The sequence below is a fragment of the Bradysia coprophila genome (assembly GCF_014529535.1).
Source record: "Bradysia coprophila strain Holo2 chromosome X unlocalized genomic scaffold, BU_Bcop_v1 contig_117, whole genome shotgun sequence".
In the NCBI taxonomy this organism is placed as follows: domain Eukaryota; kingdom Metazoa; phylum Arthropoda; class Insecta; order Diptera; family Sciaridae; genus Bradysia; species Bradysia coprophila.
In genome coordinates this window covers 859,880-884,546 of record NW_023503292.1, presented here as the reverse complement: position 1 = coordinate 884,546, position 24,667 = coordinate 859,880, and the positions used below count along the sequence as shown (strand labels likewise).

At 34.1% G+C, this 24,667-nt stretch overlaps 1 protein-coding gene and 1 long non-coding RNA gene across 2 annotated transcripts in view; both read left to right on the top strand.

The window, feature by feature from the left end:
- LOC119067090 overlaps positions 1-11,913 on the top strand; it is a 61,038-nt gene extending 49,125 nt beyond the window's left edge. Inside the window, exons 6-9 of the mRNA XM_037169849.1 lie at positions 3,960-3,987; positions 5,459-5,543; positions 5,607-5,801; positions 10,859-11,913. Of these exons, the coding sequence (XP_037025744.1) occupies positions 3,960-3,987; positions 5,459-5,543; positions 5,607-5,801; positions 10,859-11,061 (511 nt within the window). The 3' untranslated portion in view covers positions 11,062-11,913. The remainder of the gene's footprint in view (positions 1-3,959; positions 3,988-5,458; positions 5,544-5,606; positions 5,802-10,858) is intronic.
- Positions 11,914-17,544: 5,631 nt separating this feature from the next.
- Positions 17,545-20,991, top strand: LOC119067096. Its single transcript, XR_005085865.1, has 2 exons — positions 17,545-18,993; positions 19,089-20,991. It is a non-coding gene; the product is annotated as an uncharacterized LOC119067096 (long non-coding RNA).
- The last annotated feature ends 3,676 nt before the right edge of the window (positions 20,992-24,667 follow it).

The window sequence follows — 24,667 nt, the reverse complement described above, 5'->3', positions numbered from 1 at the left end:
CCTTGTTATCATATACAACTAAATTGCCGGAGGCAATATAGACAGCCTCGTACGAAGACAAATTTCATAAATTCCTATTTAAACAGCTGTATACCGCTATATTTACCTATATTTTCCTATAAATAAACATTTCACAGATGAATATGCTATTATATAGCTCTATATGCCTGTATATAGCTCAATATAGCTGTATATAGGTATATATAGATGTCCGTATATGGAATCCCTGAAACCCCACACACATAACTAATTATTTCCATGTTAACAGAAACTATCTAAGTATCATTTTTCCCAAGATATTTCTATTTTACTAAAATCCAATATGGCCGCCGGCAGCCATTTTGTTAGGAGACCGGAAATAGTACCGACGCTTTACATTCGTTAATACCTTTCAAACAAAAAAAATTCATGAAATTCGGTCAAAATTTACTCGAGATATTGTCAAAATACACCACGTTCACTGTACTTCCGAGTAGCCAGATAAGAGCTCACTCCAAGAGACCTAGCTCACGCTCCGGAGAACATAATTTCATAAAATTTTTTTCCCTGATTGGTACGGTCAATACCTATCTAATAAAGCTAAAACAGACGAAATATGTTCAAATGTGGCCGACCTACAAGCAAAAACTGCTTGCCGCCCTGTGCCTGTTCCACACCAAGGGGTCTAACTCACGAGTCGGTCATCCGATTTCCATAAACTTTTTTTTTGTCGATCGGTATTGTAAATACCTTTTATTTGACGTATCACTTACAAGTTTAACGTTTAAATCTCCGGATATATCTTCGAAAAACCGTAAAGCACTTATTGGGCCACAGCTCGGGAGGGGTCGATCCAAAATCACTCATCTTCGAACTTAGCCTGTCTTTTGACATTACCAAACGGGTAAAAAAAGAATTTTTAAAATCGGATGCGTTTTACTCAAGTTATCGTGCAGACAGACAGACGGACAAACGGACAGACGGACAGACGGACATTTTTTTTTCGCGGATTTGGCATCTCTAGACAACCACAATAGATTTCCCCTTACTCAGGGAGTCCAATTCGACGTGTTACAAACGTATGCGTAAACCTATAAGACCCCAGTACTTCGTACGGGTCTAACCACTTCGAGGCCAATAAAACAAAATTCTGGTTTTTCCTGGGGTAATGGCGTATCACATATTCATTTTTATGCCCACCCTGAGACTCCTGCAAAATTTCATGGAGATTGGCTGACTGGTTTCCGAGATCGACCGTCGATAAATAGATAGATAGATAGATAGAAACATACAGAGTAAGTTGAAAGATTTTGATTGTTTGGGAAAAGTCAATTTGGTGTATTTTGTATGAAAAGTGACCAATTTCAAAACGATGTATCTCCGGCAATTTTAAACCTGTCGAGTGATAGCTCGTTTTGCTCGTATTTGAAGCGAGAATATGATAGAATATGTTTTGTGGTGATATAAACCAAAGGGCAGAAACTGAAATGTTCAGCTATATATAGTTGCCGCGTCTCAAAAAATTTTCTTCGTTCTTTTTTTGGAAGTTAGACTGCGTCAAGTCCTCCGCTATCGCTCCGGACATGATATTTCATTGGTCTTTGCAATATGAGATATGTTGCACTCAAAGCTGGCAGGCCACTCTTCAATATGCAATGTCAATTTGTTTGGTTGTTGCTGATCAAGTTATTTAGTTTATATATTATAGTTGACATAGATGCCAAGCATCAAACTTCCAACAGGCCAAACATACTTGCCATTAAGCATCTGCTGAACCAACATCAAAGGGTTTTTGCCACTGTTTCGATCTTATGAAATGACTTATAAAACACCAAATAGACTTAATAAGGCAATACCTTTTTTGGGTATATATCGCAGCGTCTTTGTAAGCAATACAAACCTTCACACTTCCAAATAAATCGTCTGTTTATTGACGAAATTATTCAACTTTGAGTTGACAAAAAACTAAAATTCTGTTTACCATACGGCATTGGTCAACTTATACAACTCTACTGCTAAATGTAAAAATTTGTTCTACAAAATGGTCAGGACAATCTAACGATTACATACAGGCATCGGACATTCGGCTAGGAGATGGATGAAGTTTTTGCAAATTCATTCTTAAGCACTTCCTTGCATTCTTTGACTGAACGTGAGTCTACACACGGTGACGTTTGGGCATTGAAACTGTGGTCTGCGTTTAGTGCTTGGATTGAGAAAACCCCAACATTCTGTCAATTTTGCACGATCGATGTCAATGATATTGATGGAATGTAGTGAGTAGTGACTAGTGACTACTAGTGAGCATGCTGGAAAATGTTGGAAAAGCTCTGTTTTTAAAAACAGATAATTCCAAAATTAAAATTTTTGATCCAACAATTTCAATCCAACTCAAAATATTCCTTCCGCATGCGATTTATCAACGTTGCACCCAACGAACGTAATCATAATATTGCATTCGTGTGGTTACATGCAATGAATAACATTGCAAAATGGGATTAAATTCGTCGGATCTTATAATTCTACGAATGTAAAAAGAAACTTTTCCATGTTCCGGTCATCTAACCGATTGCCATTGTACATCAACTTTACCAAAATCATAATTTTATCCAAACGATTTTATAAATTTCACAACTAAAGGGGAAAAAACCAACTTCATTTTGTTGTTTTGGTTTTCGCATTGAGTTTCACTTTTACTACAAGAGAGCATCCATAGTCGATTCTCATGTCTCACATAAGGCGTTTGCTATATTTATGTGTATATTGACGATAGACTAAAATAAAAAAAAAGAAAGAAAAAAGTATCCTTGTGGAATGATGAAGACCGGTGGGTACTATTAACTATGAACGAAAAAGACGATATTATGGTCCACCCAGACAATTTTGTGGTGAGCTTACCATAAATCATTTTGTACTATGTGCTGTGAATATAATAGCCCTACCTAAAATGTATATATAAACATCCATACGACATGCGAGCAATATAAATTCTGTGTAGATGGAATTCAACATTTTCAAAATTGTGTTGATAAATGAATGGTACTTTGGGTTTTTGAGTTAAGAATTTGGGATGGTGAAGAGTATTATGTATAGGCGAAATAAAAAATGAAAATGAAAGTAAAAAAAAAGAAACTCAAACTTTTCAATGGACTTGGTTTTGGTCTATTCGAATGACCAAATTTGTGTACATTATAGTAAACGTGGAAACGGAGAGTGGAAAAAGAATGGAAAAAAAGAGAAGCCGGAAAAAAGAAAAGTGGAAATATGTATGGGACAATGTTTCGGAGGTGGGCATTGAGTGATTTTGGAGTTTGCAGACTTTGCTTTAAGTCAACATTATGTATTTTGTGTGATAGTAGACACAGTCTCGCAATTCCTGAAATTCGTACGCAATATATTTATAGGGTTTTATGTGTTGTATAGTTGGAACAGAGGAAAAAAATCCATTCACAAACCGTATCACCATATATAGTTAGTCGGGTCTGAGTTGGTTGTTGTTAAATATTAATGAATACATATCTATCAATGTAATGTTGGGATAACTCGATCGGAAATTAAATGGATTTTTTCCAACAGATTTTTATTAAGGCTTTGTGAAGTCTTTTTTTCTATTTCTTCTCTTTTCTACTTTTTCTTTCTTTCTATTTAAATTGATTTCGAAGGATAAATTTTGGTATAAAGAATGGAATCATGTACAGAAGTAATAACTTATTGCACGAAATTGATTGGGATGTTTCGTTATAATGTTATATCGAAAAAAGGGAAAAATTGATTTAATTGATAGTCGTCATTAGTTGACTATTATTGGAGAAAAGAAATCTGAAAACGTTTATAGATGTTGAAGAAGTCGGCCCATAGATATGGGCATGAAATCTTGAATGACTTATAACCTAATTAATTTAAATTTACACCGCCCATTTTCATTTAATTCATTTAATTATAAACTAAATTAATTGAATCCGTTGTAATTATCTTTGCAGCGAATGGATTGCTGCAATTACTAAGACAGTAAGTAAAATGGAATCGTTTTTGTTTTAGAAATGTTTAAGCTATTCCACCTCCTCCGTTACGTTATTATCCGGTGGACTATTTTTGTGGGAAAATTCGGGAAAGTTTAGGAACATATCCGAATATCGAATAGAGTTTTGAGGTTACTATGAAACGATTTTATGATTAAGAGGCTTTAGGCGAATACAGTCTTCAAACCGAAAAATCTTGTAAGAAAACATTGGTATGCATTGGTATTTCACCGACATATTTCACGTTTCCAATGGAATCCAAAAGAATCTTTCCAAAGCACACAAACGGTGCGATACTTTGGATTAGCTTCTGCTTGTTTATCACCCACGCTTGCATCGATGCAATAGATACTTGAAATTTTTGTTCTTACTTTTATTGTAAGTGTTACTACTCAATGTGTTTTTTGAGACTGGAACAGTGTGGCACCAAATTTTTAGGTACAGCTCTATGTGGACTACATTAGTAGTTTGCAGTCATAGAAAGACGATTACCGAAATATGAAATTATATTCAAACTAGTAACTGTACAGTTGTAGACCTGGAGCCCACGACACTTTGAGTCCCTCATAAGGCCACTGCTTGAAACCTATGCCATTTTGCTACATTACACAATACGAAAAACATTTGTTGTACGACTTTTAGATTTGGGCCCTAGTAGGGCTTTAACGAGGGTAGACCTAGTGTGTATCTTGGCCATCTCACATCGTAGAAAATCCAAATTGGTGCCAAAATGAAGGTATTGGTGCCAAATGGTGAATGAAATTTTAAAATTAAATTTTTAATAAAAGACCTGTCGTGCCAGACCAATCAAATCTTTGAAATTTCAACTTGTCTGGCACGGCAGGTCTTTTAATAATTTGGATTTTCTCGAACCCAAAAATGTGAATGCTTACTAAGCATTGCTTAGATTGATAGATAGATAGTTCTTAGATGGATACTTTACATAAAAAATTTTAGTTAATTTTTTGTGTCTTCTAACTTTGTTCGGAACGAAGCGAGTGCTGTTGGAATTTACTTTTTCCTGGTTTTCCTTATTTTCACCACTCAAAAGGCCATGTTGACGCTTCGTCTGATGACAGAATAGACATTTTCTCCACTCTTTTTTTTTGTGGAAGAAATAATCATTTATATGACTAGGGATAAAAAGATGGAAAATGGTGTTTTCGTGTAAATTTTGTTGATCCTTGATAGGAAATGCCAACTAAAGCAGAACTTTGCTTTTAATGATATTTCCTATTTTCCTCCCTCGTTAAACAAAAAAAACACAACTGACAATTCAGTGGAGAAAACGTCTATTTTCTTCTCGCTATCTCTTTTTTCACTGAATTTTCAAATGTATCCGATTCCGAGTCCAATGTCGGACCATTGTATCGAAACAATTTCGCTAAACAAAATGTAAATTGTACCGAACTTAAGAGTTTAATTTTATATTTTAAATTAATTTAGACTTCATATTACAGCTGCCACCTCCACCACAAATCGAGCTAATCGTTGATAAGCCCCATTTGAAAGGAGTGGTACACCGACCATTGGTTCGGATCAGACGTAAGTAGTTTTTTTTCTAATTATTTCTTCTTTATTCGATTGACCGTTCGATTCACATTGTAGCTGCAACGAGTTCCGAAATGTCAGAGAGACGAAGGAGACTAAATTCGCAGTATCAAGTTCGAAGTGATGCCGCTATAGCTGTACTGAATAAAAGTGCAAATAACGATTCCGATTCGAAAGGTACCTTAGCTTGTGTACTACCATGGGGACATGGTTGGGGTTGGTCCACGTTACCGAATGGTGTTTGGAGTGGAGGTTTGTATACATAATTATTGAAGACATGTTTCAATTTAACAATGAAAAATCATTCATCAAAACCATATCATCCAAACGAGAATTGCGTATTTATGTGAGGGCGTTGATGCGGAAAACATTAGCTGTACTCTAAATGTATTCTCAACTTGATAGCAGCTAAAATATGTGAAAATGGAACACACAAAGCGTATAAATACAATTTCAATTTAGATGGGAATTTCTCTTGCTAACACCGCTGATGGGGCATGCTGATTGGAATGAGTCAAGTGAAAGTTCAAAAATAAACGTTGACGTAATTTCTAATTAGTAAATCAATCTCCCATCTCGTATTTATTCGTCATTAAGACTGCATACACTACTTCAGAATATTCAATGAACGCTGATGTTGGAACTCATTTTGCCATTAGCGGAATATTCCACTGAACGGCACAAAAAACCTAACAAACAGCATAAATGAGCAGATCGAATGCTACACAAATTAAAACGAAAATTTCTAAACTGTGGGAGACACATCACATTTAACGGTTGCGGTGTACCATTAAAGTTTGAGCAATCGATTGACATAGTTTCCAATGCGTAATTCAATAGCATATCTGATGAATCTGTGAAATCCACAACAGCAGCACTGTGAAATTTTACTCTTTAACAGCCCATAAAACGAGACTGTTACATAATCAATTTCGCTTGCCTGCATTAATTAGGCCATGCATGGCAGGTAGGAGTCCCGTGACTGAAAAGTATTACTCAGTAAGATAATGTACGTCTGGTTTTTTGATAAGACGCTAACTTGGGTGGCTCTGAACTGATTTTTGATTTTTTTTCGTTTTTTTTTTATGTGAAGAATATAATTGTTGAGGTCTGGCTTAGGATGGGACCGTTGGTTCATAACTGCCTTTTGTTTTTGTTTTCTTCAATGAAAATCAAACGGGAACTATAGATCACAGCGCGGGCAAAATCGGTTCAGCGATTTATTGTCAATGTAGTTGATTAAAACCGCACAGTCGAGTCGTTTTATTCTGGGTTACTTTATTGACTTCATTCGAATCTGAATACATTTTTGAGCCTTGAACATTTGTGGTGCCACTAATTCCTTCGTCACAAAATATTTTTTAAAGAATCTATCCGGCCATTAAACACATTCAACCAATAGAAATCCAATAATGAAGCGTTATACGGATGTGATATTGAGACCTTAATAAAGAAAATGTTGACATATATTCAATGGAAGTGCTAATTTGGAGCCACTCACATTCCAATTCTGGTTATCTTTTGGGTTTATATCCATTAAAACATGTAATGTTCGACAACCCTCGTCAAAATCATAGTTCTGTTCGTCTAAAACATTTTTGAATTGCTGTGACTTCTTTATCTGTTTTTGATGTTTTGTAGTGTAATCATTGCAAGTCTACCTTTCAGCAATAGTTCTTCCTAACAGGGCGCATTTACAACATCTAAGATACTCAAAAACAAAACGATTTGTAGTCACACTATATTTAACGTATATGCCAGCTAAAATCCATTTTCTTCCATCGACCGAAACACACACAAAAAGAACGTAATCTGTAAACCGGTACAAAATGCTTTATATTTTTAACCAGTCAGCCAGTTAGTTCGACTTTGCCCAAAATATGCCAAAAAGGAAAAGATTTCATTTTCTATTTGTTAACATTGTTAGTTGCTATTTCCGATCCGGATTATGTTTAAGGTGCTTACCTAACGTAAATAATAGGATTTGAATTTTAAATTATATTTGTGCGGACTGTGTTTTGTTGAACCAACCCAACCACAAATGATTTTTCCGGTAAATTGTCATTTAATTTTAATGCGACTTTAAGCACACATTTGTATATAATACAAGCGAAAGTTTGATTATTCAGTTTTCGGAACAATTTTCTGTCAATCCGAATCGAAGTCGAGTGATGTGTTTTCGATTTTCAGATATTGTCCCTATGGAAAAAACTTTAAATTTTGACATTAGACAGTCGGATAGGAGTTAGACAGCAGGACCAATGGTTAATATCTAAGCCAATTTTCCTAGATTTCCAATGTTTTCCGAAAACAGGGAAGAAAAACATAGGATTTCAAACTAGAGGTGAGTGGGCATACCTAATTTTTATGCCCGCCCTGCCCAAAGCCCAATAATTTAAAAAAAGCATGCCCACGGCGCAGCCCATACCTAAGAATCTTAAAAAGCATGCCCACTGCCCAGCCCATGCCCACATAGGAAATTTTCGCTAAAAATGTGAAAATTGTCAATCTGAGACGAAACCGATGTTGACAGCACAGTTGGAAACACGATTTTATGTGCGATAGCTGTTTTAAAATTCCTTGAATGAATATTACATCGTACGGAAAGTCTAGACTGCACTTAAGACTTAAGTTTGTGGGATCACACATTTTTGAAAAGTGCCCATGCTGCGCCCTATGCCCACGAAATTGTAAAGTGCCCATGCCCGTGTCCCGTGGGCATGCCCATGGGCGTGGGCAGCCCACTCACCTCTATTTCAAACATAAACTCGAAACTCTAAATGAACGATAACACCGCAATGATGACTTAGAAGCTATGGATGGAACCGAAGGCGTAATATAATAGTAATTTACGGAACTAGAAATAAAAAGATGAAAAATAAAGTTTTCGTGTGGATTTTCTTGATACGAGTCGAAGCCGAGGTCAATAAACACACGAAAGCTGGACGTTTAATTTTCTTTTTGCGAGTTAGTAATGGATTGCCGTTACCGGGAACATGAAAAGTAGGATGTTCGACACATGCAGCATGTAATAGTAGATTACATTAGATGCTGCGAGAGAAATTCATGATACGATGTAACAATTTTGTGATAAAGTCTAACTCCCAAGTGTGTTTTTCAGCAACAAGCTTTGGTAACTTTTCGACGAGAGTAGTGTTTGTATATTCAAACCTAAGGCGAGGTATAAAACTTACATCTCATTAGCTAACAGCGACAGCAGAAAGAGGACGACAAACATTGAAAGGTTGTCATGCCTTTTTGTAGCGAATCATTAGTTTAATAAAAATACCACTACGCTGCTGGTAGAAACCGAAAAAAACTCACACTTCGGTCAGTATCTAGTCCTACGAGCGGGATCAATTCCAATAGTTATCCCAGTGATATTGTAATGTACTATAATAAGCAAAAATTCCAGACTCGTATATGAATGCGATAGATTCAGTTTATTGCAGGTGAAACAAAATGTTTCATCGTGTGACGGAATATATATTGATATCGTTTAATTAGTTGCCGTCGTAGCCGTATGAAAATGTTAGTCTTTTCATTATCATAATAATGTAACCAATAAAGCCAAAATATCGAGAACATTAATTAATTATCGCTCCCAACATTATGTGCTACCATGTTATATGATTAATGGAGCATACTTGAAAATAATATTGTAACTTGTTGGCAAAATGATGGAGGTTTTGTTCTACACATCGAATCGATTTCAATTAATTTTCCGATAATAACTTCACTATAGTTTGGTGGTGGCAACGTAGCCTAATTAGTGAAACACAGAGTGTCGGCTGGATATGTCTGGCTTTCTTGTGTTTTCCTAGATTTAAATGCAAATACAAAATTATAGTCATCCTTCATTATAATGAATTACTGACAAACGGAACACCTGTTTGTAATCGTCTTTCCATTACAAATGATACAGTGAACGGCAGTCAAATTTAGACATGGATTTGCTTACATGGATTTGCTTCAGCCGTTTTTCGTTGGTCCACTCATACAAACAAAACTGCTTATATGTTTGTATACGGTTTGAACACTACAAGTCGCATGCGCTTAACTATTTCATCCATAAACAAGTTTTAGAAATTGTATGAGTTACTCGGAATCGATCGGCTATGGGCTATGGGCCCCCAAACACGTTACTAAAGACAAAACATTTTGGACATAAATTTGGTTCAAATTTACTCTTTTATTCCAGCCGTAAAGGTCAACTTTACTTTACTGGCTGAAGCCAGCTACCATAATGTGTAGTTCAAACTTCAGAACAATGATGTTGCAGAGGTACAGTACTATTTGAAAGTTGATCATACTTTGACTGATGGCTGGCCATGGGTGGGCTCAAATGGTCGGCCGTGGATAGGCCAACAATCCTACAAAGTTTCAACTTTTTGTGTTACTCCTTCCTCGAGACGAGAACTTTTAAAGTTCAATTTCACAATACTGATCAACTGAACATTAATGTTCAGCAAGACAGTACAACGGAGACGCACGATGTTATAAGAAAGCTTTCACATAATGTCTTGCAAACACAAGTACTGAGTTGGGACACGGCTAATGTGATGCATTGGAGTGTCGGAGGTCCCGAGTTCAAATCGATTTTTTTTTTTTCAAATTAAGTTGACCTAAATAAACGTACCAAATAGTTTAAAAATGAAAATTTATGAATTCTGAATAATATTTTCTGTACAACTTTTATTTTTCGATGAGACAACTAATTTTCGCCCAACTGTACATTGATACTGTACTGTAAATGTTACTGCTACGTTAACATAATGTACTTGTCCCAAATTTGTACAGTACATTCGTACAACGACTACAGCTGAGATGGACAAAATTTTTATAGGTTAGGGCGGTAAGAAAAATGCCTGAGGATATAATATTTCCAAACTGTGGCAGTGCCGATGGAAGGCTGAAACGATGCAGTTGTAGAACCAATCTTCAATCGTATTTTGAAAATTATTAAATTATTTCAAATATCACCTGGCGGGACTTTCGAAGTCATACTTCTTGGCCATATTTATTGTAAAATCTAGTCATTTGACCTGGCTGGCTGGCATCATGACTTAGATAAATTTACTTAAAATTAACCCATTGATACATGACCGACCGCGCTGTACTTGGATAAACAATAAATAAAAGTTTCATTCGCAGCAGGGCCTAATATTGAACATTGTTTCACTAAATGTGACCAAACTTGACTAAGAAAAATTCACTAAATTTGGTGAATTGTTTAGTGAAATTTAATTGTCAATATTAGGCCCTGATTTGCGGTGGCAATTACTTGAATACCTATTTCTATTTTGCAGGTCTCACATGGTCACAATGTGAAGATACGTTTATTTTGCACGCACTACCAACTACACATTGTACTAATATGATAGAAACGAGCAGCGCTGGTATTTATCACACAGATGTAGGTGGATTTGATTTTCATAGTGGCACTGGTATTGAAGATCTTGGAGGCGAAGATTTCGACTATGCCATGGATTGTGGTGATTTTATTTTTTAAAAAAACATTTAGTTTTGGAAACTCTTACACTCCCATTATATCGTGATGTTATATTCACCCATTACTAATATTCCTGCATAACACAGGAATGAACATTTTGTTATGATGATTGCGTTTCGATACTCATGAAATTTAGTGTTAATAGGAAAATTACTTAAAAACATTTCCGTCGTGCATACAATTAAATTAAACGTTTTTAGATACTGTTATTACATGTAGGAGTATGAGTAGGAACAAGACATATTTATTAACATCGGATTTTCTCCTTTGCTGCCATCTTAGGAACGTTTATGTTTCACCCCTCGATCTGACTATAATCAAAACAGACAGTCAGATCCATATGTTGCCGTTATAAGAAATATATATATTTTTCGACATTTTGTACATTTTTGTTTGGTTTAAAGGCACCCATATCATTATCTTTATCACAAGAAACGAATTGAAAATTTTAAAACATGTCCTATATTGACGGTACCGGACGTTCGCTTCTCGGGTTGCATTATAATTCTAAAAATTATTGAGCGCAATCTGTATGTCACATCGGCATAAACTGCAGTATAGTGAGTCGAGGTAGATGTCCCAGGGACATTGTCCGTATATTAGTTAATAGTTATTTGTTATCCTATCTAGTCACAATCTAGTAACAACACATTCACAATTTTTCATAACAAAAAACATCCGAAGTTGCAGGTGACGTGAGAAAATGACTTTTTTCAAATTTAACCTGGTCAACCTTATTTTTCCACTCAAAATGGCATGAATTGTTGAATTATTTGATGGCAGTTCTTCTTCTTCTTCTTCTTTTTCAGCCTGTTTCTATCCACTGCTGGATGTAGGCCCCTCCAACTTCTTTCCATTTCGTACGATCCATTGCCATTTGCTGCCAGTTTGTACCTGCAATATTCTCGTCTTTTATATGGTCGCCAGTTCATGATCTTTTTGGTCAAACGTTCGTCTGTCCTTCTTGCAATATGTCCCACCCAGCTCCATTTCAGAGATGCTATTCTTTCCATGACATCAACGACCCTGGTTTGTTGTCGAATCCATTGATTCGTCACTCTGTCTCTGAGTGTTATTCCGAGCATACTCCGTTCCATGGCTCTTTGTGTCACTCACAATTTATCTTCGAATGCTTTCGTTAAAGTTAACGTTTCCGCTCCATAAGTGAGCACTGGAAGGACACAAGTGTCGAAAACTTTGCGTTTCAGACTATTATTCATTTTGCTTTTGAAAATGAGTCTGAGTCTTCCGAACGCTGCCCATGCAAGACTAATCCTACGTCTTATTTCTGCAGTTTGGTTGTCCAGATCTAACTTCAGTTTATGTCCTAGATATACGTAGCTGTCGATGGCAGTTCGGTGGAGGAAATGTCTATTTTCTAACCTCTTTTGTCACCTCACAGCACAGATATGAAAAACGTTGTGTTCACCTCGGGAAGAAAATATGAAATTCCTCTTGTTAGAATTTCCAATTTTTTCCCTCGGTTAACAACCAACAATTATGCCACGTTGTGGAAAATGCTTCATTTAGACACAAGATTTGTAGATTGTAAAGGCTGTTCTGTTTTTAAAAAAATTCTGAAAATTTCTATAAACATTTACACATTTGGTAGACTCTAAAACAATCTCTTTAATATAAATTAGACTGTAATGTGTTTACAGGCATCTATGGCTTTTTCCGTTCATTTTTCGCGTAACGCTTCCTCCAGAGAAATAAACGAAAGAAACAAGAAAAAGAAAATTGAGCATAAATTGAGAATAAAAGGAAAAATTTCCACATTTAGACACGCTTAACGTGAGAATGTAAGGTGTGTAAGCCATAAAATAAAATTTTTAAATATCAAAAATAAATTCTCGTGTAGGTATAGAAATGTAATGTTTTTTGGTTGGTAATTTTTTTCTTTGCAAATTTACTCATAATTTGCATTATAGACATGCGTGCCAATTTCACATTTTCTTCGTCTTCTCGGTTTTAACAGCTTTTATGGTGAATTGATACAATGTCGAGTAACAACTAATAGTTTTATTTATGCCAATGAGTGATAATTGCCAGTTTCTAACTAGTTAGTAAATGAGGTTTTTTTATGCACTGGATGTGATATTTCCGATACGAGCGAAGCGAGTTCGGCAGCACATCACTATATCACATGCTCAAAACCTCCATTTACTGACGCGTTAGCAACAAGATTGTATCTACTGTAAAGTCAAAATCACCACAAGTGAGCACAATTTTAGTTAAAAGATTTATTATTTTCATGCAAAACACATCGTCAGCCATACATAAAACACCTACAATACCAATAGAATCCTTCCGTAAATATTAGATTTGTGATCGGGCCTGTCAATTTACGCACTGATATGTGTAGCATCCACTACACGGTAAAGAATATACTACAACGGATCTATCAGTGTGCAAATTTATATCTACATGAGTAATTGACGAACTGCGAGTTCATTGATTAGAATATTGACCATATGGACATTGCCTTTGCTCAAATACCAAGAACGGTTCGAAATTAATGTGTAATACGCGATGCATACATAAAGAAACCTACAAATTAAGAAATCGTTAGAACGGGGCTATTTTTAGACGATCATTTTAAATAAATAAATAAATTTAAAAGTTAAAAAGAAAATAATTTCTTCGCAACTAATGAAAACAGTGCAATCATCCTATGAATATCAAATCCATCGAAAGGTATTTTATTTATTTTTTCGATTGGCTATTGAATCTGTTTAACGATTACATCTTAATTAATAGGGTGCTCAAATTTCTGGGATGACGAAGTAACTGTTTTATAAAAAAAAGTCTGTAATGGTCCGTAGACTTTTAAAATTTTTATATATTTCTCGCTTGAAAAATGCATTTTACTTCACCAAAAATCTCAAAAAGAAGGCTTTGCAATTCACAAATAAAGAGAGCACAGTACATAAGCCAGTATATAACGCTTTCACTTTATTTCATACGCGCGGTTTTCGGATGTCAAAATTACTTAACTAGAAGTTTAATTCAAAAATTACACTTCAGTTCTATGCTGTTGTCTCGTTTTCGCTTATGTGATAAAATAGAGTACACACTTGTCACTATCAGTCTCGGCAAGCCTCGACTTCTTCGTGACAAGTGTGTAATATATATTATGCTACAAGAACTGTAAGGGTAATTTTCTCGAAATGGCAAATGGCAATTTACCATTCCTCGAACATAACCCACCCTTTACAGTTCTTGTAGTATAAATAACTATAACGTCAGACTACGGTTTTTACTCTTTATATTAGACATATCACTGATAAAAATGACTTTTTTGGTCAAGTTAAAGCAATACAACGTTGTTAATGATATTGTTCACATTACCTGTGAGATAGTCCACAGAGACCAGCTGGAATGTTGCAATGTCAAGGCAGATATTATTTTCAACAGGACGATCTTCTGTTCTTCAAATAACGTAAAAACAATAAATTATCTGTGAATGGTAATGTGGCTCGAAATTTACACAATCTGCAAAGGTTTCTCCAAGTGGAATAAGTTATCATCCAAAAACCAATTTTTCCTTTTAAAGTGACACATTTTTGCGTGTCAATGGTCTTATTTTTTCAAAAAAAAAAAATTTGATTCAGAGAAGTCATCAAAAAACTAATATTTTTCCGCCTAAATGTAGGCTACTTTGCAAAGGGTCCATTGCTCTTAAGTGACAATGCGCTAGACGTGCGTGATCTGAAGGTATCGAGATCGAGACGTGCGAGCAACATTTTTTTTTATTTGGTATACATTACCAGTCACATACAATCTTGTATGTTACCTGCCACAGATAATTATCAAAACATTACCTGCCGCAAATAATGTTACCTGGAGACACTTTTTTGTCAGTGACGAGATTTAAATATATTGAAGAAAAACGTTTACAATAAAATAAAAGCTTGACTTTTGGTATGTGAAACAGGACCTCGTGCAGGGCATATTTTTAGGAATATGATTCTGAAAAAAATTCATGAAACTCAAAACAATTTAGGAAATTTTGGGAATTTCTTTAAAAATTTTATGGAATTTTTTTAAATTCCCAAAAATAGACCGTGGATGAAATTTCACGAATTTCAAATTTTTAAACTGTGATGCCACCCCTTTAAATTTTCATATAAATAAAATTTGTTTGAACTAAATATTAAATTCTATGTTAAGCATGGGTCCACAGTGAATTGTGGCTTCAATGAAACTTGTAAATCGAAAAATTATTTCACAAATGGTAAGAGTAAGACACCAAAAATGTAATTATTAATCAAAACAAAATCGTCACATCTGTAGGTCGTGACATTTTATGCATTTTGATTAATATTTTTTCTGTTTGTTCTCGGTGTTTTGTTTTTTTTTTTCTTATAAATTAAACGCATAAAATAATATTTGCTAGTTTTTTTAGTGCAACTAATTGTGAATAAGATTTTTCCAAGATTTAAACTGATCATTAGTGTAGCTGGTTCTACCATTTTAAATCTTGGTTACATCGAAATATTGCACAGAAATGTGCATTATAATAAGTTAGCTAATTAATGAGAATTGATTTTTTATATTTTTAAATCCCAAAAAATTGTTTTATCCAAGTCTGATTACAAAAACGAGTATACCGTGTAAATTTATAAAAATTCACCAATTAGACGACTGATAATTAAATAACCTGCAACCTGCAATTTATCTCATACAAACATTTAGTAGTTATTATTAATAGCGAACAGTCATACATACATATATGCATATTATAGCATGTAAGCATAAGCATATAGTAGCGCTGAAATATATTTTCGTAACACATGAAAATTACATATATTTTTGAGATCATGCGAGTGGTATACATCATCACTCACAAAAAAACATTTTTTCCCCAAAATAGAAGTGAAAGCGTTTCTATGTTACAATATTACAACCACCCCGAACGCACCTCGTTTCCATGACCTATCCTTTTTCATTCATCCTTTAAACGGTCATTCGAATATTGTCTGCTGCGTGGTGCTGAAAAAAAAAACTTCGAAGATGAAGCAAACAAACATAAAGTTACACCAAAGCGTAAAAAGTAGTGTGACTTAATCGCTCAATAAAATTCAGTTCGTATACTTGCTGACTTCTCAGATCGTACAGAGGGCCAAAATAAAGGAAGTCACATTTTCAAAGAGTTCAACCAATTGATGTTACTCATTCCACATACGATGCCCACATGCCGTGTTAGGCCAAAGCACTGTCACTTATTTGTATGTTTGCTTTTACAGAGCTTTCGATAGCTTTAAGCTTCCATTGTATTGATTGTACTTCACTGAAATATGTCTCTTTTACAATGGAATTCAAAAGATGCTCGAAAGTTTCTTCAAAGCACACAGACAATGCGATATATAGTATTTGGGCTTAACACGGTACAATATACATACCGTATGTAGATTTCGTAACATTGAAGCAATGCATGTGTTATGAATTTAAAGAGAATTGGATTGTAAATTGTGACTTCGTACTTTTCTCCACTTGTAATCGCTCATTAACATTTTTTGTTTTCTTTAATGAATTGAACGGTTTCAAAAGATTAAATTTTGTTCCACAAAACATTGCAAATTATTGCAAAATGATCTGGCTGGTTAAAAAAGGCGGCGGGGATATTCTATTAATATGCGAAATACTTAGAGAAGCGAGTAACTTTTGTGTGGTTATGGATTTTCATGTTACGAAATTGCTCTACTAATGTCTAATTCTATGAAAACAATGAATGTACTTGCATATTAATAGAATATGACGCTACATTTAAATAATAATTTAAAAAAATGGCTGCAAAGATGTTATATTTAGGGGCAGCAATTGAAGCAAATTTGAATTTTAAATTAAATGAACCTAAAAATTTTAATGTTTTCTCATACGAGAAGGGGCGATTTAACGCTGCGTTTCACTTTTCATGTTGTTTTTTGTGCCCCATACTATCCTAAGAAAAAGTTTTGTGGGACAAAGTGGATAAGTGAAAAATCGTTCACATTTAAAAACGCTTAATAATCACTTGCTTACATTAGATACGAAATGGTACAAGACATGAGATTGCTAATACGAGCCGTATATGAGTTTAGCGACACTGGTGTGTGTCGAAAGAGCTTTCGATAAAAAATATCGCGATTTTAGTATTTTAACAAAAAAAAAAACATTTACGCACTAGTGCGAAAATAGTATGTTGTGTTACAAGTATTGTAATGTTGATTTTTTCAGCACTAGACCCAAGTTTTCGTGTGCTGAAAAAATCTCATTACATTACGTGTAACACATAATGCTTTGTGCCAACCGAGAATTGAAATATACAAGACCACAAAAAATCATAATTTTCATTGTAAACAATCACTCTTCAAATTTGATCGATCACATTGCTTAGCATTTTCTTAAACGAATGCTGTAACAACTCATACAAATTCCATATCAACACTGCTTTGAGTGTTGTAATATCACATCAAACGGGTGCTGAAATAAATCACTTTACAACACTAAAATGAGTGCTGAAAAGAGTCGTATTTCAATTCTCGGTGGCACAAATCTATAATCGTGTTATACTGTGTAAACCTTTTTCTGTGCGAAAATCTGTCGTTCCCATTCTGAAGTTGTATTGAAAAATGATGGATTAGATGTCCGTTTCACCTAACAAAAATTGAAAACTTGCGACAATTATCTCAATTTTCATTGAACTAAATAGTAAAGTAAAAAATAACAAAAAAAAACATAAGAAACTTCCAAATTAGACCTTATAATGAAATTGCCTTTAACCATTTTATAAATTATTATTATTATTTAGATCAAATATTACAAAAAGACAAAAAATGAAACCAAAAATCTTTAAAAAAAAAATATTTTTAGATATGCATGTTATCGATATTAATATACAGAGAACTGTTAGTTACAAAATAATTATTATAAAAGAGAATAAAAAGTAATTATACGATTAAAGATATTATATTAAAATATATTTTAAAAAAAGGAAAAAGAGAGAAAGAAGCCAGGATAAAGGAAAACAATTAACCTAAGGTGAAGCTTATTCCACACACATACACACACAAAAACGAACTTTATTATAAATGTGAGCGAATTAACACCTAATCCGCATAATAACCATATATTTCAACGTAGAAACAACAACAATAACAAAAAACGATTAGAAATTTCTAATTGCGTTAGGTAATTTTAGATTTATAAATATTATAATGTCGTCAATTTGAATATTAAATCTGGCGACTCCAGATTGCACAGACATTTCAAATTGAATTTTATTTGATACACGAATTAATGACTAATTTTAGTTCGAAATCGAGATATAAACAAAAATATTTATAGAAATATTTTACTTACAATCAGTAAATGAATTTCCTGTGTAGATTAAGCAACAGCTGGTGCACAATTACATACGAATAGTTTGTTTACGCCACATAGGGAATTTGAGCATCACGTCAGATTAGTTCATTAATTTATGAGTCAAGTAACTAACAAGCTTCACATTGATGAAAGTATCATTTCCTTCAAAATAGTGATAATATTGCGCAAATGAAACTGTTTTCTTTGAAATAACTGCCAAGACTAGTTTGTCAAATCAAACGCAGCGTCGTACATGCATGATATCCCCATATCAAAGTACATTGAAACTAAAATTCTAAAATACATTTGTTCATCCACTGATTCGCCCAAAAAGCAAACTTTGACGCGCTCTCACGCGCCGTGAATACATTGAGGATACTTTAAAGATAAACGATGTTTGTCTATTTCGATCCTTTGTTGCAGAAAATATACCATGCAGAAATTATGTGCAGGTGGCGCTGACTACACGCTGAAATATGATGCTTAACGTGGTGCTTAAATTCCTATTATCAATGCTTATGCGTAAACAAACTATACTTATGTGGTTGTGCACCCCGTGGTGGATGAACAGCTGTTGCTAATTATGTATAGCTATTTACATAGCACAACAGGCCCATCTGAGGCTTAGGTGCTGGGCTTACACCCTCCCATCTAATCTAAATTATGTATAAGAAATTCAGTTACGATGTCTAATGGGTATATAAATGAAAGATAAAACACAAATTAATAAATGGATGCCAATAGCTTATAATGAAAAATAAATTTAGACAAATGTTTGTTTCTAGAAGGGGAGAAAAGAAGTATTAATTAACCGCCAACATTATAACAATATTAATCTAGATGATGACTGTTTAGAATTATTAAAAATTTAAAAAAAAATTGAGAAAATCTGATTATGCATCAATTAGAATTATTAAAATTGAAAATTAAACATAAAAAGAGAAACTCTGTTTATGCATTAAAATTGTATAAGTCGCTGGTCGATTTTATTATAGAAACATGTTATAAAAAACCACTTTACGATGGTATATGAATGTACTAAATAGTTTGTGTGTAAAAAAAAAGTTTTGCAAAATTATAATATTAACATTATCAAGAACGAAAGTTGAATGTTTTGATCAAACAAAAACCGAAAAAAATCACTAATTTTATTTAATAGAAACATGATTTTATCAACCCACCGCAACGTTTCATGACATTGAAATGTGATATTCGACCTATTCCGAAATTGATCATATTTTCAGTCAGACGGTGCTTATAAACGACATAACCTAACAACTGGTGGCTAGATTTTCATGAGTTATTTTTAATGTAAAACATTATTCATTGTATTTTAACGTGTGCCCACTCGGTACATTGTGTTTACATGGTTTACATAGACGGTTCACTGCTATGTAGAGTTTAGTTCGGATGAAAAATATGAGCTGTAGTCTTGCTTTCGTGTATTTATTCGCCTCGGATCAACAACATTCACACGAAAACTCCACTTTTAATCCTTATATGTAAAATACTATTGTCGAACGAATACGAGTTGTGGTAGACTACTTGATTTTTTGATCGGTCGTCGAAGTGATTTATTTGGGTGTTTGTCTCTAAAACCACATTTCGTCGTACAAATTTCCTCTCTAGGTATCATTACTCTAAGGTTTGTCTATCTCAGTTGTCCTGTGCACAAAACGTTGTTTATACCTCGACAGCAAAGTGATTTTTTGAGCACACGTCCTAAATTTATTAACTGGTGCTGAAAAAATCGACTTTCCCTGTCTTGGTACAAAAAATACTAATCTGTTCGCCTATATTTCTCCTTTGGTGGCAGCATTGCCTACAATTTAAGTAAATTCACTTTTCCAATATAATAACTTGCAAAATAACTCGTGAAAATTTCGATTTTCCGTTTGTGACAGTTTATGTTGTCTGAAACACCGGCATATTATTATGAAATTAAAATTTTTCGATTCTAATTTATTTACCAAGTGGACGAAAAAGGATAGGATACTTTACAGCGAGAGTAAAATTCCTATTTTTCTACGAGGTAAATCCAACCTTTTTCATGCTTCACGTCAAGTGACAAAACGAGGATTTGGCCACCAACGTTGATCGTAACAGCTGTACTTCAATTCCAAGTTCAAATGAAGCAATCATAGTAAACGTAAGTTAATTATATTTTGTGGGTAAAGCTAAAATCGCACTCAACTCCGATTTGAAAATAGTTCATCCGTTTAAATGACCGTTAGACAAAAGCAATGAATCAAAATGAATTTTTGAGAAAGAACGTCACCTAAACGGAGGCAAAATTTAATAGTCTCGTAAATAGTGCTCAATTTTCTCTATGTTTATTTGACAGCTGTCACGCAAACGAAGTAAAGGTACGTGTTTTATCACTGGACGCATGAAAAAGCATTTTTCTGTTATTTTTGACATATTTCGATAAACAATCAAACTCAGTCATTTAAAACGAAAGAGAAGAACGAAATATTTCTCTCGCTATTCGAAATAATGAATGAAAAAAATACCAAGAAATTATTAAATATAAAAAAGGAAGAAAATTAAAATAATCCAACCCAATGTGTTCACATCATTAATGAAACAAAAAAAAATTCAAATGAAGTTAAAATAACGTAAAATAAACAAGGCTCCCTTCAAATTATGCGGTTAAAAATGCAAAAGTTATTCACTATAAAAACAAATTAAACAACAAAATAAATAAACTTTCGCAAATTGTAATTAATGTGCACCAAATTCATTATTATTATGAATTATAGTTCAATGAGTAGAATGATGTTAAAATATTTTTTTGATTTTCAAACATTCAATTGCTTTGATTTTAAACTGTAAAGTAAGAAAGACAAAGAAGAAATTTGTAATAAATTATTATAATTGAGAAATGATGGCCAAATATTTTGTATAATTAATTTTTTTATATCAAAAAACATTTATAGAAAGAATTTTTTCATTTTCAATTTTATCTTATTTGAATAGCGAATTTTTAACTAATTTTTATAAAAAATTATTATAAAAAGATGTACGAAAGAATAAACGCAAGTAAATAGTAAATCGTTTTTTTGCATGTCGAATTACGAATTTATCCAGGTATATTGCTCTATCCATTAACATCTACCCGAGCTCCTTATCGAGAAAAATGTTTTATCTACTGGAAGTTGAAAATATTCAGCATCAATAAGTTAGCAAATGCAGTCAATTTACACATGCAAATTTCCGTAGGCAAATATTTATATATTGGGCTACATGCCTCATCAGTCAAAGAGTAAAGGTGACGCAAGTCCTTGTGTCTTAACTTATAAAATACCTGATATTGTTGTGTTTTGGGTGACGCATTCGGCGCATGTACACAAAAAATTTATGAACATGACGTATTTACCCTTTAAGGACTTTTGACTGATATCAGTTCTTTTTTAAGTTTTAAGGTTATAACATCTCAAAAGTTTTTTTTTGAGAATTTGCCGAAGAAAGCGATATTCTATACCCTAACACAAAAGATAACACAAAAACAGTAAATTCCAACTGCCTCAAATTTATATATTTGCCATTGTCTTTTACTCCCAAAACTGTGGCACCAATCTGATGTTTGCCGACGACAGCAACCTTCCATCTGCCACACATTTCGAAAAAAGTCTAAAATTTAAGCACCTTTAAGCAGCTTTTGGTCATTTCATCCGTATTCTACTCTTAAAACTCTGAGAGATTCCTACTACGATCATGTGAAGTAGCAGTGCCGCCTTTTCCATATGGGCCAAATGGGCAAATGCCTGAAGTGGAGCAGAGGAAATTGGGGCCCGAGGTCCTTAAAAAAATCAGCTTTACTAAATTGGCGCCTATTTTCCCAATTGTCCGATGGCGCCCAAAAGCTAAAAGCGGCACTGTGAAGTAGGATTCTGTGTTAGTTACGGGTTGATGTGGCTTTTACACGAAAATTGTGAATATTTTCACTAACAGAAGATGTAGAAGAAGACACTGTAAATACTGTGGGTGAATACAGAAAAACTTTATTACAGTGGCGTTTAAGTAACTTAAATGATCAGCTTCTAGAAAATGTCAATATAGTTCCGAAAAATGGGCCAGTTCATGCCTTTCTTTATTAGCATTCTCTATCGAAATTCCTATGAAATGAGCCCTCTACTGATTTTCGACCATTTGAATTATTGAATAAGTTTCCAATTTGCTCTGAAAATGGAGCATCATCGGGAACTTTGGTTATATGCCAAAGTCAGGTTTTTACTTTTTCCAAACCTTTTTCATTTTATTATGATAGCATGACTGGAAAGGGTCGAAATAACAAAGAGCGAGACGAAGCCTTAACATACTTTTCGGCAGTACTAGTTCAGGAAGAACTCTCCTAAATATACCTAACTATGCATTTCTTTGACCATTACCTAGGGGCTGTGCACAAATTACGTAAGCTTTTTTTCGTGATTTTAAAACCCCACCCCCCTACAAATATTTTGTATTGACCGAACGGAATCTTTGATACTCTTCTCCCCATCAAATGCTGTAAGTAATTTGGGTACATTTTTAAGCTGAAAACGTTGTTTGTCGAAATCGGTTAAAAATTGTTAAAAACCACAAAAGATTTTGTTTTTATCGTCAGACAGCTCTAATTTCTAAATGGAAACTGCCGAGAATTTGGCTGTACGATGACAAAAAAATCTTGGTTTAATTGTTGTTTTACGTTTAGTGTTTTGTCAACCTTGTCTCTCAAATAATAAAAAATATATTTGAGTGACCTAACTGGCTCAACTCAAAAGTAATTAACAAAGAAACAAAAACAATAATCAATTATTTACCATTAAAACAGAAAGAAAACCCCACACAAATTTATAACCTCGGAGAAATAAACCCAATTCATAATAAATAACAGACAAAAAAAGAGCTTTAGTCCTCTCTTCCAAACAAATAATTAATATCGACTACATTTTACACTCATAATGACTTATAATTTCACATCCCACCGGATCACACAGAACCAATTACAGTCTTCTGATTCCGAATAATGTATAAAAACGCTGGATCATGGACTGGCGTAGGAGTCATTGTTATATAATTAAAAACATAGCTAACGCCGACCCGTACGAAACACCTATTCGTATCAAAAGCCTTTAATGTGAAACTCTTCATTTCTCTTACTTCATTTTCTTCTCTGCTGAAAAACTATTCTTCCTTTTAAATCACTTACATTATCCACTCTTTGCCTTGTTATCATATACAATTAAATTGCCGGAGGTAATATAGACAGCCCCGTACGAAGTCAAATTTCATAAATTCCTATTTAAACAGTTATATACCGCTATATTTACCTATATTTTCCTATAAATAAACATTTCACATAGGAATATGCTATTATATAGCTCTATATGCCTGTATATAGCTCAATATAGCTGTATATAGGTATATATAGATGTCCATATATGGAATCCCTGAAACCCCTCACACTTAACACATTATTTCCATGTTAACAGAAACTCTCTAAGCATCATTTTTCCCACTTTATATCACTTTTAATAAAATCCAATATGGCCGTCGGCAGCCATTTTGTTAGGAGACCGGAAATAGTACCGACGCTTTACATTTGTTAATACCTTTCAAACAAAAAAAAAATCATGAAATTCGGTCAAAATTTACTCGAGATATTGACAAAATACTCCACGTTCACTGTACGGCCGAGTAGCCAGATAAGAGCTCACTCCAAGAGACCTAGCTCACGCTCCGGAGAACATAATTTCATAAACTTTTTTTTCCCTGATTGGTACGGTCAATACCTATCTAATAAAGCTAAAACGAACGAAATATGTTCAAATTTGGCCGACCTACAAGCAAAAACTGCTTGCCGCCCTGTGTCTGTTTCACACCAAGGGGTCTAACTCACAAGTCGGTCATCCGATTTCCATAAACTTTTTTTTTGTCGATCGGTATTGTAAATATCTTTCATTCGATGTATCATTTACGAGTATAGCGTTTAAATGTCCGGAGATATCTTCGAAAAACCGTAAAGCACTTATTGGGCCCCAGCTCAGGAGGGGTCGATCCAAAATCACTCATCTTCGAACTTAGCCTGTCTTTTGACATTACCAAACGGGGAAAAAAAGAATTTTCAAAATCGGATGCGTTTTACTCAAGTTATCGTGCAGACAGACAGACGGACGGACGGACGGACGGACAGACGGACATTTTTTTCTTGCTGATTTGGCATCTCTGGACAGCCACAATAGGTTTCCCCTTACTCAGGGAGTCCAATTCAACGTGT